Source organism: Macrotis lagotis, chromosome 2 (assembly GCF_037893015.1).
Source record: "Macrotis lagotis isolate mMagLag1 chromosome 2, bilby.v1.9.chrom.fasta, whole genome shotgun sequence".
NCBI lineage: Eukaryota > Metazoa > Chordata > Mammalia > Peramelemorphia > Peramelidae > Macrotis > Macrotis lagotis.
In genome coordinates, this window is record NC_133659.1 from 68142653 (window position 1) to 68162216 (window position 19564).

The 19564-nt window shown below is 38.3% G+C and overlaps 1 protein-coding gene across 1 annotated transcript in view; it reads left to right on the plus strand.

The window, feature by feature from the left end:
• The window catches only part of TNN (tenascin N), an 89719-nt gene extending 70453 nt beyond the window's left edge, over positions 1–19266 (plus strand). Inside the window, exons 17-20 of the mRNA XM_074222092.1 lie at positions 7968–8064; positions 9016–9183; positions 12123–12286; positions 17848–19266. Coding sequence (XP_074078193.1) covers positions 7968–8064; positions 9016–9183; positions 12123–12286; positions 17848–18000 — 582 coding nt within the window. The 3' untranslated portion in view covers positions 18001–19266. The remainder of the gene's footprint in view (positions 1–7967; positions 8065–9015; positions 9184–12122; positions 12287–17847) is intronic.
• The last annotated feature ends 298 nt before the right edge of the window (positions 19267–19564 follow it).

Here is a 19564-nt window from a genome sequence, read left to right on the forward strand (position 1 = left end):
TCAGGGGCCCTTTGAAGTCAAATGGACTGGAGCAACCACAGATAAAATGATCCTGTCTGATAAGCACTGAAGAAGAAAACTTATTAACTGCACAGCTGCCTCTGATGGCTGAAAGGCAATAATTGGGTTGGATGGGGAATTCCAGATTGATTTGTAAAAGGGACAGAAAGGAGAATAATATAGAAAGTCTTCCACCTGACCAGACCCACAAGGCTATACCTGCTGTTTTTCAGCTGTATCATTGTAACTCAATAGATATTGTCCCTTCAGGCTCAAAGCCTTAACTCTAAGTAATTGTGCCTATAGTTGACCACCAGGCAAATATTTCCAAGTTGTCTTTCATGGTTGTTGAAATCCAAGGCAGAGGAGGAAAAGAGACATCTCTTCATGGAGATCTGATGAACAGATAAGTCAGCCTGCTTGGAAATGTCTGTCCTCCCTATTTGTCTGCAATGTGTCCTGGCTCTTTCCTGGATCATGGAGACCAGCCTCCAGAATAATAAAGTTACTTAGCAACAACCAGTGCCAACCATTAGTCTAACTAATAGGAACTCTCCCCAGCTCTTGTTTTCCATCCAAGTCTCCATGAAGAATTGTGTGAATTTTGGCTCTTCCAATTCCTTCTTCAAAATGAGCACACTTTAGGAGGCATCCAGAATTTCCTTACTTCTTCCTACCATGTTTTGTTGGTGCTTCCAGACTCTGTAATGTTCAGGAAATCCATCAGTTTTTATAGGCTACCTTTAGAAAGTAGTACTAAGCTGATGAGTGTTCTAAATCCCTTCCAAGAGAAATCTTTTGGTGTGGGTAACAGGAAATTTACTGCTTAGCTGAGGGCAGAAGAGACTTGCCCCAGTGGAACTAAGGCCATTGGTTGGGAGCACTCACAATGCTATTAGGTAGACTAGAGTCAAAGTTCCATCTTTTTTTTCCATCTTCTCCATCTTGAAAGGTTTGTGGACCATAAGAGCAGATCCTTCCATTGGCTTAAAAAAACAGCAAGAAACGGATCTATGATTTTAATTGGTGTAGGAAATTCTTAAAAAGGGCATTTTCTTTATCAGTGAAGGTCAGCGCCTGCTTTTTAATTTAGAGCTGTGAATTTACAGCTGTGCCTGGGTCACTAGAGACTAGGGTCATACAGTTAATATGTAACACAGTCAAAGGCAGGACTTGAATTCAGGGGATAGTATGATTGGTCTAGAGGTGACCATTTAGAGTCATTTTGTCCAATCTCTCATATTGCATATAAAGAAACTGAGGCCTAGGGAATTTAAATGACATGTTCAACGTCACTTAGGCAAAAAATTATCAGAGGTAGAATTTGAACCCAGATTCTATGATTTCCACTGAGAAGAGTAAATCATTGTGGAGAGTAAATCAATTGGGCATTTATTATTTATTTGTTTATTATTATATATTATATTTTATCTATTATTATATAATATCATATATTGCTATTATTTATTAAATGCTTAGTTTGCACCAGGATAGATTGGGAATAATCTTAGAAGGAAGACTCTAAGATTTAGGAAGACTGGAAAAGACTTCTTACTGAAGGTGTGACCTGAAGGAAGCCAGAGAAATCAGTAGGCAGAAGGAAGGAGGAAAGGAATTCCAGACATGGAGGGCAGCCAGTGAAAATATTCTGAGTTGGAGATGGAGCTTGTTTGAGAAACAACAAAGAGGCCAATGTCCCTGGACTGCAGAGCACAGGGAAGGAAGCAGGTGTAATAAGGCTGGAAAGGTAGGAGGAAGTCGGGTTATGAAGAGCTTTGAAAACCAAACAAGATTTTATATTTGATTCAGGAGGTGATAGAGAACCACCGAAGTTTATTGAATAGGTTTACTACGTAGTCTAGAAAGTTTTCGGAGCGGACACTAGAAGGAAGTGAACACATGGTACCTCCCCTACAAGAAGGTGCATCAAGCCTCCAGTGTAATGACAGTTATGAAAAGTAATTAAAAAACCCACTTGATCAAGAGGTTGTGATGAGTTCCCTAAGGAACCATTTCTTGGAGATATAATGAATTGATTTATTCCCCCCCCCCCCAATGAATCAATTCATTATACAAGGAGATCAGAAATAGCTGAAAAATTAAAGGAAGTATTGAAAAGAAATTAAATCTGTAGCTGATTTATTTAAGAAATTCTTGTGCTAAAATATGACCCAAGATTCCAGCGGAGACTCTATAGAGCTGAAAGAGCTCAGTGCTCATTTATTCTAAATTTTTGCTTATGAGTATGTAAGATTTCTCAATTTCAAATACAATCCCTTCAGTCTTAAATCTCTGTATGCCAATATATATCACCTATTGTTTCTTCAAAATTTCTCTTTCTTATTCACTACTAAAAAATTGCCTGACTTTGTTCTTACTCAAAGTAAGGCAAGATCTGACATGTAGAACTCCCTTAGGTCCCAAGTAGAGAATAGTTTGGGATACTTCAGAAAAATTATTTGATGTTTTGTGGCTTTCAAGGTAAAATATTATTGAACAATGAGTTTTTCTACCTACATAGAAAGTTTTATGAGACTCAGATGATTAAGAGGCAACAACAACTGGCATTCATATTAGAGCTGGAAGGAACTCAAGAAATATCTGACTTGACTTTATTTTATAGCTAAGGAGACCAAGGAATGGAGTAGGTCTCTACTGACCTCTGCTCTATCCAGTATTCTTTTCACTCTACAGTGTATCTTATGAAGGCATCTGGGTAGTGCAGTGGATAAAGACCAGCCTCAGCCACTTACTAGTTGTGGGATCCTGTGGGTAAAATCACTTTACTTTGTTTGCCTCAGTTTCTTCCTCTGTAAAATGAGCTAGAGAAGGAAAAATAAAATCACTTCAATATCTTTGCCAAGAAAACCCCCCAAATTGGGATTTGAGTTGGAAATGATTAAAATGACAACAGCAACATGCAGTTTATGAAGAATAAACTAGACTGGACAAATGATAATTGAGAGTTCCAAGAGGAAGAAATGTTAAAATACAGTAGGCTGACTGAGGTGGCCATCATCATCCCTGGAGAAAAACCTCATAGAATCATACAGAGATTGATTAAAATTGAGAGGACCTTAGAAATCATCTAGTCTACTCCCCTTATCTTAACAAATGAAGAAACTGAAGACTCAGAGATCACATGATTTGACTGGGATCCAACAGCAAAAATGGTTGCAGAATGGAAACTAGAATCTTGAGTCTCCTGCACTCTGGCTACCCTTCCAGCCTTGCTACTATTTCCTTGTCTAATGATCTTTAAACAAACAAATAAGCAAACAAAAAAACCCCTACAAAATTCTATTTTAAAAAAATCTCTTCTAAGGACTCTTCAGAAGTGAGTGACATAAAAAATATTTTGCTTTTGTCACCCAAGCAATCAATCAACCAGGACTTATTAAGATCCTACTATGTATCAAGGAAACTAGGTGGCATGGTGTATAGAGTACTGGGGCTGGAGTTAAAAAGACTTGAGTTCAAAACCAGTCTCAGACACTTATTAGTTGTATGAGACCCTGGGCAGTTACTTAGTCCTGTCTTAGTTTTCTTATCTGTAAAATGAACTGGGGAAGGAAAAGCAAGCCACTCTGGTATCTTTACCAAGAAAACCCCTAATGGGGCCATGAAGAGTTGGACATGATGGAAAAACAACTATATGATAAAAGCAAAAATATTCCTGCTCTCAAATAACTTAGAGTCAAGTTGGGGAAGATAGCACGTATACCTATTGATAGAGAATTTATAAAAATGGGTAAGAGGTGATGGTTTGAGGAAAAACATTAACAGCTGGGGATGGAGTATGGAAATCAAAAGAGTCATCATGATACTTTGTTTGAGCCTTGAAGGAAGTGAGAGTTCATCAGAGACAGAGCTAAGGAAATAAATTTTGGGGAAAGGGGGTGAAAAGCAATGCAAGTGGGAGATGGAATGCTGAGAATGAACAATAGCTGGAAGCCAGTTTTTGACTTTGTTGAAGTGTGAGTGGAAGGGAGTAATTTGCAATAAAGCTGGAAAGGCAGGTTGTGACCTGGTTGTTAAGGACTGTAAATGCCATCCAAAGAACTTTATAGTCAATTCTAGAAGTAATAAGGAGCCACTGGTGTTTATTGAGTTACTCCATGCATATTAGGGTTCAGATAATGTATAAATTCAAATATATTGAATCAAAGAGCTGTAGATCTTTGGAGCTGGAAGGAAGATACTTTCTCTGGAGGATATCTAACTTGTTTGGTCCTTCAAATTTTCTCACAAAAGACACTTTAAAAAAAATCAAGTTCACTATTTTATCTAAAAGCATCATAGAATCAAATATTTAAATCTAGAAGAGTCCTTAGGGGCTACTGAGTCAAATAATTTCACTTTACAAATGGAAACTAAGGTACAGAGAATCTGTCCAGAGTAAAGGCTCCAGTCACCTTTCTAACTGCCCTGAAGGTACTCTCCCATTCTTATTAGCCTGTTGTCAATCCCTTGGAATCCTTAGTGGAAGACACAGTGAAAATGTCTATAATCCTGGAGTTGGAGGGATGGGGTAAGAAGGGTGGTAAGAGAGACAGGGCAGTGTAATGAAAGAATCATGTTATATTAGTCTTTAATTTCAAGATTTTTATATAAAGGGATATTATTGTATACCCCCTTAATAAATGGAAATATAAGAACATTTCCCATGCAGGTGCCTACAGAGCAGTGTCACATTCTTAAAGTGAAGCTTCCTCTAGTTATCAGATTCACTGAATGGGAAAACAGAAGACTTGGATTCTATCCCTGCACCTGGTTCCAGAGTCAGAGGACCTTGGTTCTAATCCTGCCTCTCACATCATACTTCCTTTGTAGTACCTTGGACAAGTCACTTAGTCATCCTGGACCCCAGTTTCTTCATACACAAAACGAGGGCATTAGATCAGATGGTGTCTGAGGTCCTTTTCGGTTGTTGATCAATGATCTGGTGGCTAAGCCCAATCTCTTCTTTTCTTTTTTTTTTCTGCATAAGAATACAGACATACCTCAAGCGTCTCAAACAATTTTTATTCACAATGTCATGAAGACATTAGAAGTACGTCCGACCAGGACATCTTGAGCCCCACCTTTGCTATAACTTACTAGGACTCCATCTCCTTTTTCTGACCTTCCATAACCCATTTTGTTCCAGTCTGGGAATCAAATACTCCATAACATTGTTTCAGTTGAAGACATGGTTTCATGGGACCAGTGTGTTTTTAGTTTTAGAAGGGTAAACTAAATATGTGCCTATGCGCTTTACTTTTCACACAGAAAGATCAAATGGAATGGAACATTCTTGAAGAGTTGGGGTCTTTGGATAAAGGATAAGGGTCTCAACTATGTGGGAGGTTGCTGTTACTGTCATTTCAGTCATGATTGGAGTTTTCTTGGTAAAGAGACTCAAGTGGTTTGCATTTCCTTCTCCAGCTCATTTTTTACAGATTACTGAAGCAAACAAGATTAAGTGACTTGTCCAGGGTTAGCATCTGAGGCTGAATTTGAACTCAGATCTTCCTGACTGCTCTATCCACTTTGCCCCCTAATTTCCCCTAAATGGAAGGTTCTTATTCCTTTTTATTTTGTTTTGCCAAGGCTCCTGACATATGGCATTATGGATTGTAAACATCAAGGAAGAATCAGAAAAAGTATGAGCTTCCCTAACTGAGCTTTTAGCATCCTTGGAAAGAGAGTGGATGGGATTAAGGTTAGAAGGAACACAGAATCAAGATGCAATGTATCTTATTAATACCAGAGTTAGCATTCCAATTCTCTTGCCTCAAGGCAAATATTGTGAATCAGGGAGGGAAGAAGGATGGATGATTGGGTTTTCATCTCTGCCTCTGCATTCAAATGAATACAAAGGAAAGAAGAGAGAAGAGAGAAAGGAATTGCCAGGGTGCCCTTTTTGCTAAGAGAGAATTCATTTTAAACTTCATTATGATTGCATTTTGCCTGGCCATTGAGGTCAAGCTGAGCTATCTGCTGTCAATTTTGATAGTACACAGAGGTGGAGACATTATACACATAATGGAGTTTTCAGATTTGCCACATTTGAAAGGATTTGATTTAACCTGACCGGAGGAAGTTTCTCTCTCTCAAATGCAAAGTCTGGAAGAGAGAGAGAGAGAGAGAGAGAGAGAGAGAGAGAGAGAGAGAGAGAGAGAGAGAGAGAGAGAGAGAAGGTAAAAAGAAAAGAAAGAAGAAAGGAAGGGAGAAAAAAGAAAGGAAGAAATAAAAAGGAAGGTGGGGAAGGAGGGAGGGAAGAAAGGAGTTGTTCAGTTGTCTTGGTCTTTTTTTTGAGAATCAAGTAAAAAACAATAACTCTTTGTGAGCCCCTTGATTTTTTTTATTAGGTTTTTGCAAGGCAAATGGGGTTAAGTGGCTTGCCCAAGGCCACACAGCTAGGTAATTATTAAGTGTCTGAGGTTGGATTTGAACTCAGGTACTCCTGACTCCAAGGTTGGTGCTCTATCCACTGCGCCACCTAGCTGCCCCGAGCCCCTTAATTTTTTTTTTTTTTTTGGCCAAGACACTGGAGTGGTTTGGTGTTTCTTTCTGTAGCTGATTTTAGAGCTGAAGAAACTTAGGCAAACATGCCTAGGGACTAGTGTCTGAGGTCAAATTTGAACTTTGATCTTCCTGACTCCACACCCAGTGCTCTATCCATGGCACCCATCTAGCTACCCAAGAAAGGAATACTTGTTCTAAAAAGGAAATAGGAAAGCATCTCACATTGTCTCCATTAATATAGTTCATTTCAACAAATATTTATTGAAAAGGCTATATGTTGCTGTAGAAAGACCATGGAAATTGGAGTCAGAACACTTGGGCTTGAATCCTGGTGTAACTGCCACTACTAAGTTCTGTGATCATGGAGCAAATCATTTCCTATCTATGTGCCTCAGTTATGTCATCTCCAAAAGAGGGCTAATGATATATTACTGGCCTCACAGGCATTCCATAAAGGTCAGTCATTTATTTTCTTAATATTCTAGGCAATAAAGGGGACATGAAAAAAACCCACAGATTTTCTGGCATCAATCTGATTCAAAAGCTTTCAACCTGGGGTCCATGTATCTGTTTTTTGGGGAAATAATATTTTGATAAATCTTTCAGTGTGGTTATTTTTCTTTGTAATCCTTATGTATTTTATTTTGTGTACTTAACAATGTGTTTTTGAGAAGAAATTCAGTTTAGCTTCATCAAATTGATAAAGGGATCCATGACACACAAAAGAATTAACCACCTGTGATCTACTTGTATCTCCAAAAGAGAAACCCACGTGGAACAACTAAATAATAATATAAGGTGGCACATGATTAAGTGCCTCAGTAGCTGTACAGATACTGAAAAGAGCAGGAGTTTACAGAAAAAAAATCAAGAATGTTTTTTTCTTACTTGCAACCCAAACTCCCCAATATTCTCTTGTCTCTGACTTCCTATATAACATGAAATCCTTAAAGAATCTCATTGTTTTAAGCACCATGTTTGGCCCACAAAAGATATTTTAAAAATAGCTGCCATAAATAATAATGATATGGGAAAGAGTAGAGAATACCAACAAGTCTATATATAATAATCTTTCCTCCTTTCCTCCTCAATAGTACTTGGGGGAATATGGATGCTATTCCTTTTCTGTACTCAGTGATTATATATATACCTCTATATATCTGGGCAGCTAAAAAGCTTCAACACTGGACCTGGAGTCAATAAGACTGAACTTATTGAGTTCAAATCTGGCCTCAGACATTCCTTAGATGTGTGACCCTGGACAAGTCCCTTCACCTTGTGTCTCTTAACTTTCTCACCTGTAAAATGAGCTGAAGAAGGAAATAGCAAACCACTCCAGTATCTTTGCCAAGAAATGGAGTCACATAGAATCAGATGCAACTGGAACAAGCACAATCTATGTAACCATGTCTATATATTTAAGGAGGGAAATGTCATTTACTGTTCTCCTGTGATAGGTATTTCAGAGACGAAATACAGGGCAACTGGACTTCTTCAAGCGTTGGAGGAGCTATGTGGAAGGTTTTGGCGATCCCACGAGGGAGTTTTGGTTTGGTATGAGCTTTAAAAATTTTTAGGGGATACTATTGAAGGATGGATGGATGGATGGATGGATGGATGGATGGATGGATGATCCATACCTTGAAGCTCTGAGTTCAGAGGCAGCTCCAAATAATATAAATTTTTGTTTAATTGGGGACTGAGGATCTTCAGATCTTTGAATTCTCCACTTTCTTGGCCTTTTCATTACTCATTAGCAACTTCTCTATAGCTAGGGATGGAAAAAGCACCTGTAGAGTCAGAGTGGCCATATGCTGAGGCCTCTGGTAAGATTTTCTAATACTCTAGACTTGGAGGAAAACAGGACAGATACAATGAGAATAGCATTTCTTCCTGTGTTTCAGGATTTTATCATTTGGCTGGAGTGCTAGAAAAGTTAAATGCCATCTATATGGAGAGACAGAAAGGGGGAACATAGATTGAATGGGATTCAGAACCAATTTTAGTGTTCCCTGAGATGCCATCATTAATGTCAATAATTATAAGGTTCTTATCTCCTTTCCTTTTTTTCTGCCCCAGCTGTGGTGAAGGTGCTAATGAGCAATGAAAGGGCCAAGAAAGTGAGGAGCATTTGGTTGGAAAATTCAGAGATCTCCAGATTGGATCCTTAGCCCCTGATTAAATATAAATTGATAGTATCCTTTTACTAGTTAATGCAAGTGCCTACTTGAGGAGTTAAATGGATGACAAAGAATATATCCTTTATTTCAAAGATTAGATAGCTGGAAGGTAGTTTGCTCAAGGAGGTTACAAATCATGGTGGTCTGAACCCATGAAATCCTTCCTTGCTTCCTCTTCCCTTTCTACACTTACATTTTAGGGTGAAAAGCAAAAGAGACTGCTTTTATATTATGAGCCTCAGATACTGCAAGGTGTCTTGGCAGTCAGGGTGCAATACAAATGCTTAAATGGTGCATTAATTGAACTCTTATTCCTTTTTTTCAGGACTTGAGAAATTACACAATCTTACCACCGGAACACCAGTCCAATATGAAGTGAGGGTAGACTTGCAGACCGCTAATGAGTCTGCCTATGCAGTCTATGATTTTTTCCAAGTGGCCTCCAGTAAGGACAGATACAAGCTGACAGTGGGGAAATACAGAGGCACGGCAGGTAAGGATGCCAAGCTCACTCCTGAGTCTCACAGCTTGGTGACTGCATGCCATAGATTTAGGCATGATTTTACAATATCATCCAGTCCACCAACTAACATTTATTAAGTTCCAGGCATAGCATCAATCAATCAATCGGTCAATATTTATTCAGCACCTAGATTGTACCAAATACTGTAGTAAGCATAAGGGACTGGGACTACAAAGATAAGGAGTTTTCATTCTATCAAGGAAATGACATGTATAAATATAACTCTATACAAAATATATACAATGTAAATACAAGATAATTTTGGGTGTAAGGCATTGGCAACAGGGGGATCAGGAAAGGCCTCTTTTTCTTTTTCTCCTTTTTTCTCTTACTTTCTTCCTTTCTCTTTTTTCTTTTTTTTCTTCCTTTCTTCCTTCCCTTCCTTTTTTTCTTTCCTTCCTTTTTTTCTTCATTTCTTTCTCCCTTCCTTTATTTTTCTTTCTTTCTCACTTCCTTTCTCCTTTTCTATCATTCTTTTCCCTTTCCTTTCCTTTCCTTTCCTTTCCTTTCCTTTCCTTTCCTTTCCTTTCCTTTCCTTTCCTTTCCTCCTTTCCTCCTTTCTTTCTTTCTTTCTTTCTTTCTTTCTTTCTTTCTTTCTTTCTTTCTTTCTCTCTTTCTCTCTTTCTTTCTTTCTTTCTTTCTTTCTTTCTCTCTTTCTTTCTTTCTTTCTTTCTTTCTTTCTTTCTTTCTTTCTTTCTTTCTTTCTTTCTTTCTTTCCTCCATAAGAAAATCATCAAAAGTTAAATTGTGCACCATAAGGAATAGGCACAAGAATGATGTAGGAAATGAGAGGAGTCAGGAGTAATCAGTAAAGTTTGGATTAATCAAGGAGGTTTCATGGGGAGAAGAGAGACTCAAACTGCTCCTTGTTGGATGTTTGAGATTGGAAAGGTGAGGAAAGAGGAGAAAAGTAGGAACAAAGATGGTAGAGAGTATATATGGTAGTCGAGAATTTGTGATAGAGGTAGACTTTCTCTGACAGAGTTTAAAGAATTTAGATCTCACTGACTTCAATTCAGATTAACACAGGAAGGATGAGAAATTCTTAAGAATGAAATTCTGAAGCTGCAATGAACTTCTCTTTGATAATTCAGATGATTAGGAAAAGGAAGGATTTTCTAAAAGAAGACTAGACAAAGGAACTTACCAATCAACTTAAACTTTTACAGGCATGCACAGGAGATGGAAGGGACTTGTGGAAGATTAATTCAAAACTGTGTCATAATCCTGTAAGAAAAGTGTCAGGAGGCCTATTTCCCCAGCAGCAATAAGGCTGGTGAAGAATGCTGTGCACAACACAAAGGGTTTTTAGCTATATTAGGGAAAAGAGGAGAGGGGAGGATGATTTTGGACAAAAGAATTTCTCAAACCTTATTTTTTTCTCTTTTCTCGGTCGATGAGAATGATTTTTGAATGGGAAATGACAAATAAAGATGGATTATAGAATTGAAATTCAAGATGGGGGGGAATGGTAAGAGAAGCCCCTAGCTGCCCTCAATGAGCTCAAGTCATTAAGCCCAGAATAAATCAGAGATTGAAGTGGCAGAAATGATTGCTGAGGCACTATTAATGATCTTTGAAAGGTTTTTTGAATGGGAAAGGAGCTGCAGTCTTGGAAAAAGAGTAAATATATCTACATTTTCAGAAGAGGGGAAAATAAATACAATCTGTGAACTGTAGGCTTCTGTTTGAGGGCAGATTTGAACTGATGTCTTCCTGAGTTCTTAGTCCCATGCTCTAGGCATTGTGTAACCTAACTAAGAATCTAGGAGTGACATGATAAAAATAATTTTTAAGGTATATCAATTGGGTAGGGATATATAGGATGGATTGGTGTGAGTGTGATGTATGTGAGATAGGAATGTTTTAGTTTGGGAGATTGCCCAGAAGTTATTGTAATAATATAGGAGTAGGAAGAAGGATCTAGATCTAGTCAGTGGGTATAGTGTAGAATGGAGACAAAGCTATGGGCATAAGACATTTTGAAAAAAGATAAGACACATCAGATATATGAGAAATGAATCAAGAATCCTTTTATGGTTTAGAATCAGAGAACTATTCAGTTCCTCTTTATATAACAAATATTTATCAAATACCTATTTTGTGCAAGTTAGGGGCAGCTAGATGGTACAGCTAGAATGCTGGTCTGGAATCAGGAAGATTCATCTCCTTCAATTCAAATATGGCCTCAGACACTTAAGTCTCTAAACCCTCTTTGCCTCAATTTCCTCATCTGTAAAATGAGCTAAGGAAGAACATTGCAAATCACTCTAGTATCTTTGCCAAGAAAAACTGCAAGTGGTATCATGAAAAAGCATGACTGAAAAAAGACCAAACAACAAAAACACAAATGAGCAAGGTAATAGATAATAAAAAGGTGACCTCTTAGGCTCCTTGCAACTCAAAATTTATGATCCAATGATTTTATGATAGCAGCAGTGTCATAATATGTGTTCCAGGGGAGATTCTTATTTTCAGAGAAAATGGGATTACTTGGACTTGGAATATGTTGAATTTGAGATGATGGAAAATTACCCAGTTGGAAATGTACAATAGAAATACAGAACTAGACTATTAATGTGGAGGGAAAAAAGCTATAGGTATACATCGAAATAATGCTATCCTTCCTTCTCCAAGTTACCTGGTGTGGGCAAGAATTACTCAAAAAGACATATCATTACCTAGCACTTTATGATGCTTGTGTGACCTTAGGCAAGTCACCTAACCTCTTCCCAAGGTCTTAGATTTTCTCATTTATAAAGTAAGGAAGTTATACTAGATAGTTTTTCAAGTTCATTTCTACTATAAATCTATAATCCAACGACATAATGCTTTTCTCCTTATGGACCAAAGTATGTCAGCCCTTTAGTTATCTTTCTTAGACCTTCTGCTCTCATCTCTTCCTTCAGGTGATGCCCTCTCTTACCACAATGGATGGAAATTCACCACCTTTGACAGAGACAATGATATTGCTCTCAGCAACTGTGCCCTGACTCATCATGGTGGCTGGTGGTATAAGAACTGCCATCTGGCAAACCCCAATGGCCGATATGGAGAAACCAAGCATAGTGAGGTGAGCTTCAGACATTTCCCTTCAGAGAGACCTCCTCTTTGGTTGTGGAGAATGATATACAGGTCTGGTTATGTCACTCTTTGACTCATGAAGGTTGGTGGATCCCTATCATTTCTAGTATAAGCTACAAAATCTTCTCTTTGGTATTTAAAGACTTTCCAAATCTTCCTTCATCTGTTTTTTCCAGACTGATTACAAACGAATCTCTCTATGTACTCATCATTCTAGTCAAATTGGTGTACTTGCTGTTCTTTGTGCAGAACATTGCATCTCCCCCTTCTGTTCCTTTATCCATGCTGTTCCCTATATCCCTGGAATGTTCTTTCTTCTCATCTGTGCCTTCTAGCAATGCTAGCTTTTTTGCAAATCTCAGCTCAAGGGCCACTTTCTTCAAGAAGTCTTTCTTGATTCCTCAATGGTTGGTGTTCCCTTTGTCCCCAGATAACTTTGTATTTATTTCACATTTTACTTTTTCCACATGTACCTATCTATGTACCTCTTTTCCCTTCCCCCACCTAGAATATAGACTCCTGGAAGGGACTATTTCCTTTTGGTTCTTTAGTCCCAAAGCCAACCTATTAACTTGCCTGGTCCATGGCATTATTGAAAAGAAAGAATTGAGAGGTTATTCCTAAACAGGAATCCTCTGGGCTGGTTTTTGCCACAGCTTGGCTAACTTTTGTTGACTTTACTATGTCAGTTTCTCCAAAGATCTGTGCCTTTGGGACCCTGACCATTCCTTACATTTTTCTTTGGATATAGTCCTTTTTTGACTGTCATCCAATTAGCCTAAACAGTTGAGTCAGATATTTCAAGTGCACATATTTTTTTTCCTGTTAAAATTCAAGGGTGAACTTGTGAACAAATTATTTACAAATTAGGGAAGACAGACAATATGACAATATACCCTGAATTCACCCTCACAGAGATTTAAATATGAATCAAGTTTTCATAGTGGAGTCTCATTCTCCTTGCTGGCTTCCCTTCACTTGGATGCCTTATTTAAACATGCTACTATTTCTCTTGGGTTCTTGGAGGCCTCAGAAAAAAAGGTCTTTTCTGTTTGAGCACATGAAATTGCTCTCTTCCAAACCACCTGACCTCTGACTCAGAGGCTCCCCTGGATTTTGCTCATGGAATTTCTCTGAAGTAGTTTCTTGTTTCCATGTTTCTAGACACCTAGGTTGGTGTCTGAAAGTCCTCTGTCTTTCTGTGCTCTAAGAATTTCCTACTGGCTGTTCCAATTATGTCTTTTAGTAGCACCCATCTTTGTATCTAGTATGTCCCGGGTCTAGCTCTGTACACTGGCACTGGCTGTTTCTAACTCTTTACTCCAGATCTCTTTTCCATATTGGCATTAGCAGTTGTTGTATGATGGATCTGAAGCACTGGTTTTGGAGTCAGACAAGCCTTACTTTCTAACTGGGAAGCCAACACCTCTTTACCTCAGGTTCCTCATAAGGGAAATAATAGTTGCCTGTGTTGGTTTATGAAGAGTAACACATTAAACATTTATTGAACACCTACTGTATGCAAAGTACAAAGATAAAATTATAAGACAACTCCTGTTCTACATACTTTAGGTATTTGTAAGTACCTAAATGAAATAAAATTTGAGGAAAGGGAAAGTAATAATCAAGAAAGGCTTCCTGTAGAAGTTGGCTCTTGAACATGAAGCTTTCAAGGAAGCTAAGGGTTCTAAAGGCACTGGTGATGAGGTGGGGAAGGGAATCTATTCTGGACAATGGCCCAGAGGTGGGAGAGGGAGTATCATGCTAGAGGAACAGCAATGTAGACCAACTTAGTTGGAATGGAGAAGGAGTAAACAGGAGGAGCAAATGGAACCCTTTGTAAACTATTGGAAGATCCGATTCTCTATTCCATTTTGATTTATCTAGCACTAACCTCATCAGGGCTCCTTCCAAATGGAAAAAGGTTAGACATTCAGCAGTGAAAGGACCAGGGCCCTGAGGATTGAAGATATCTTAGGATGGCCCAGAGAAGTCTGAGCCTTTGAGAAGGTTCTTAGAATAAGCCACTCTAATGAAAGACATTAATCTGGTTAATGGGTTTGCCTCACCTGCCATAAGACATTTAACTCTTATTTATTATTAACTCACAAATTAAAATACATAAAAATGGTCACTTGGGTTATTCCTCGACCAGGTCACAAGGTTGTTAAGCAAATTGAATATTATTGAAGTCACCAGTCAAAAGAAAACAGAATTTAGTTTTTAGTGGACTATTTGTTTCTCTAGAGGAGAAAACAAGCAATCTGACACAAAACTGATTTTACAAAACTTTCCAATAAGAGTGTTTCAATTATTGATGTCCCTCCCTCTTGGTGAGAGAGAGAGAGAGAGAGAAAGAGCGAGAGAGAGAGAGAGAGATAGAGAGAGAGAGAGAGAGAGAGAGACTGACTCTGTGTGTGTGTGTGTGTGTGTGTGTGTGTGTGTGTGTGTGTGTGTGTGTGTGTGTGTGTGTGTGTCTATGCTAGGGTAGGGAGAGGGAAGCTTAAATTCAATATCATTCAAGCAGAATTGTTTCTCTATCTGTCATGACAGCAGCATGGTACACTAGACAGTGGTAGATATGGAGCCAGAGCCCTGGGTGCCATTTTCAACCCGTGGGATCTTGGTCCAATCACTAACTTTTTCTTAATTCCCTTAGCTATAACATGAAAGAGTTGAAGAAGGTGTTGCCAAGGTCCCTTTCAATCTTATCACTCCTATTTAAATGCTTATTTTCTCTTCCTGAATCAGTCTTTCAGAGTCTTTTTCCATAAGACTTTGAGCTAGTGGCAGAAGATTCTGCAGATTCTTTCCCCCCTTTTGCTTTACCACTGTGCTATACTCAGATCCATTGGGGCTTCTGCCAGGACTCAGAACAGTTTCATTTCCATTCTGATTAGGCTGAAACTTCTCAAAAAATGTAGACATTTTAGGAACAAAGACCTCATTTTCCATATCAGAGACCTTCTAATTACTGCTTAGATAATCTAATTGCTGGAAGAGACCTATGAGGCTAGTGAATCCAGGCCTCTAATTTTTGTGAATGAGAAACTGAGACCCAGATATCTGAGTATAAGTAAATATCTGAGATAGAGTAGGAATTCAGATATTCTTTAAGTTCTGCAAATTATTGTCTCCTAGAGGCACCAATGATAGATGTGGAATGGACTGCTTGAAGCTCATCTGGTCAACCTTCTTTCTTTTTTAAAATCTTAATAGTATTTTATTTTTTCCCAATTACATATAAAAATAGTTTTCAGTGTTCATCTTTTGTAAAATTTTCCCCTCCTTCTTTTTCTCCTCCCCTCCCCAAGACAACAATCAATCTGATATAGTTTAGATATTCACATGTTGAACATGTTAGTTATGTTGTAAAAAAGAATAAAAGGGAAAACCACAAGAAAAAATTGTAAAAAATTCAAAAAAATTGAAGATAGTATGCTTTGATCTGCATTCAGACACTTTAGTTCTTTCTCTATATGTGGACAGAATTTTCCAATACAAGTCTTTCAGAATTGTCTTTGATCAGGGTATGGCTGGGAAGAGCTAAGTCTATAATAGTTGATCATCACACAATGTTGCTGTTATTGTGTACAAAGTTCTCCTGGTTCTGTTCACTTCACTCATTATCAGTTCATGTAAGTCTTCTCAAGTTTTTCTGAAATCCACCTGCTTACCATATCTTTCTTTCTTTTTTAATGATATATTTATTTATTTTTACATTACTACAATAATCTTGTGGTGAAATTAAACACAAACTCCCCTGCCCTCCCAGAAAAAAGATAGAGAAACCTCAAGAAAAATAAAGGGAGAGGAAAAAAGTATACCTCAGTCTGTGTTCAGATATCATTGGCTCTGTCTCTGGGATGGGTTCATACTTTTTTAAAAAATTTTTTTGTTTAAATTTTTTTTTAATTTAAGGCAGTGGGGTTAAGTGACTTGCTCAAATCACTTAAGTGAATTGCCCACACAGTTAGGTAATTATTAAGTATCTGAGGCTGAATTTGAACTCAGGTCCTCCTGACTCTGGGGCTTATGTTCTATCCACTGTGCCACCCAGCTGCCCCTGGGTTCATTCTTTATCCTAAGTCCATCAGAGAAGATGCTTCAGTTTTTTCCCCCACAGTTGCTATTGTTAAATGTCTTTCCCTTCTTTCTATTCCTCCCCACTCCCATTCTATTATCTCTCTCTCCTATCACCTTATTGCTCCTCAGAAGTGTGTTGCATCTGACTACTCTCCCCATGATCTTCCCTCTCTTCTCTCACTCCTCCCCTCCCCCTGTTCCCTTTCTCCCATCCTTTTCCTCTCCTTTTTCCTCTGGTGTAAGATAGATTCCTATACCCCATGGAGTGTGCATGTTATTTTCTCTCTGAGCCATTTCTGATGAGAATGAAGGCTCACTCATTCCCCCTCACCTTTCTCCCTTCCACTCCATTGCAAAAATGTTTTTCCACTCGATTATGTGAAATATCTTAGCCCATTTTGCCTATCCTTTCCCTTTCTCCTAGTACACTGCTTTATCACCCATTGACTCCATCTTCATATTATACCATTATCTTCAGCTCCCTCCTGTGCCTTGTCTATATATGCCCCTTCTAACTGCTCAAATAAATGAGAAAGTACATATGAGTTCTCAGTATCTTTTTCCCATGTAGATTTACATACAGTTTAATATCACCTGCTCATCATTTCTTATAGCATGAGTCTTCTATTTCATTCATATACCCCATTGTTCAGCCATTCCCCAACTGATGGGCATTCCCTCGATCTCCAGTTCTTTACCACTACAAAAAGAGCTGCTATGAATATTTTTATACACGTGGGTACTTTCCCCTTTTTATGATCTTTTGGGGATATGGACCTGAATCAAAGAGTATGCAGAGTTTTATAGTCCTTTGGGCATAAGTCCAAATTGCTCTCCAGAGTGATTGGATCAGTTCACAACCTCACTAATAATGCATTAGTGTCCTAGTTTTCCCACAACCTCTCCAACTCAATCCTTGTCCTTAAAGCAGATAAGCTGGTGCACTTATTTTAGATAAAGGATGCCTGAGGTCTAGAGAGGAGGTGTGAATTTGCCTAAACCATAGGAAGAGTTAGGTTTAGAATTCTGATCTCCTGCCAGAGTCTCATCTCCAGATCTAGTCTCCACTGTACCACACTTTGCTTTCTTCTACCATTCAGTGACAAACAGAAAATGGTTCAACAGGCAAAGAAGGGTCTCTATTCATTGTCCTCTCTTGTCTCTCTCTTTTTAAAAATAGGAACATGCCATTTCTAATGTGAACACTGAGTTTGTTTTTTTCTCTTTTTTAAATTATATATTTTATTTGTTTTCCAATTATATACAATAGTAGTTTCTACTTATCATTTTTGGATAAGGTTTTGAATTTTACAGTTTTTCTCTCACCCTCTATTCCCTCCCCCCCTCCACAGAAGGCAATCTGATAATCTTTATATTGTTTCTATGATATGCATTGATCAAAATTGAATATGTTTCCTCTCTCTGAAGTCTCCTGAGTATTCTTGATTTTTTTTTCCCCTCTAGGGGGTGAACTGGGAGCCATGGAAAGGACATGAATTTTCTATTCCTTACGTGGAGTTGAAGATCCGCCCTCATGGTTTCAGTGGGAAGCCTGTGCTGGGAAGGAAAAAAAGGATGTTATCAGGGAAGAGAATAATCAACAGAAGATCCAACTGACCTGAAGTCACAATGAGAAGATATCAGTTAAAGCTACATAGATTTTTGGATGGGGGGGGTAGATAAATTACTCATTGGCTAAACTTGAATTAAGATCTGATTGGCTATATGCAGGATATCAGTGATCTCTACTTTCTGTTATTTTCAGAAATCCTATCTACAGTTACATTCTGCCAAGCCCTAAGCTATTGTGATTACCCTTTCCTCTCCACCTTTAATGATGCAACATTATCTATACTTAGGATTTAGATTTTTTAAAAAAGTGGTTGCATAGCATGTGAGTGGAAAATTAATGCTGGCAAGGATGCTCAACCTTACCCCAATGATGTTCTAGTGATGCCAGATGGCTAGAGAATTCTGCAAAAGATATGTCATCCAGCTCTTTACCAATCAGAAAGATCCAGAAACTGTTATTTCTTGAATTCCCTCATTATCTATTTTGTATGTATTTGTATGTGCATGTGTCTTCCCAATGACAGAATGTAAGCTCCTTGAGGGCAGGGACTATTTTATTTTTGTCTTTGCATACCCAGTGCCTAGCTCATAAGCAGACACTTAATAAATGCTTTTTAATTGGATTGATTGATATGTCTATACAGTAAGACCACCCAATGGGAATAGAATGGTCTAATTGTGATGACATTAGTAACTGTGCCAGAAGCTTGTCATTTATTGTGTCTGCTTTGGCATAGGGTCAGTCATTGCTCTAACTCACTTACAGGTGTTGGGAGGGAAAGCAAGGAAAGGAATGGAGGGTGACGGCAGGAATGGGGAGGGTCCCTGAAATGCATGGTTAATGGAAATTTTTGTGAAAACTTCCTCCTCCTCCAATATGCTAGATAATAAAGCTTTTACTGTGCTGTCCATTTCCCACCCCAAGACAATTCTTAGTCTAATTTGCATAACTGATTTCAAAGAGCTGTTTGCCTTGTGGATTAGTCTGTACCCACTCAGACTTGAAATAATTTGGTATGTTTTAAAAATTATTTCAGGGAGTTTCTAGTTCTACCCTACTGTATTGCCTATCAAGCATTAACCTCACTCATTTGTCCAGATCCTTCTCTAATGCTTGATGCTCTTAAACAACTTTGCTGGATGACGTGAAGCCCCCAAACAGTAGGCTGGGAAACCCTGATGCTTGCTATTGGAGACTCAGAAAGATCAGTTATTTTTGACTTTTTTTCTTGCCATCATGGAACATTTTCTATTAGGCAATTTGGTGACCATTTCAATACCTTTAATTTCTACTCCTGGAAAAAAATAATAAACTACTTGATTAAAAAAAATCCCCAAACTCCCTGGCTTTGTTTTTCTCTCAGCTTTCACTCTCATCCCACATAAATCTATGTGAACTGCACATTTTGCTCAAGTGTTCAGTAAGATGCAATTTGTGCACAATAAAGGAACTTAGCAGGTGAGGTTTGATGGTTAATAGAGATAGTGGAAAAGTTGAAGAGCTGGGAGAGAGGGAGGGAGGGAAGGAAATGGCTTGTGAAAGCCTATTCCACTTCCCAGCTTAGGCATTACTCATCCATTGCCCTTTCAGGCAGAAATAGGGCCTTGA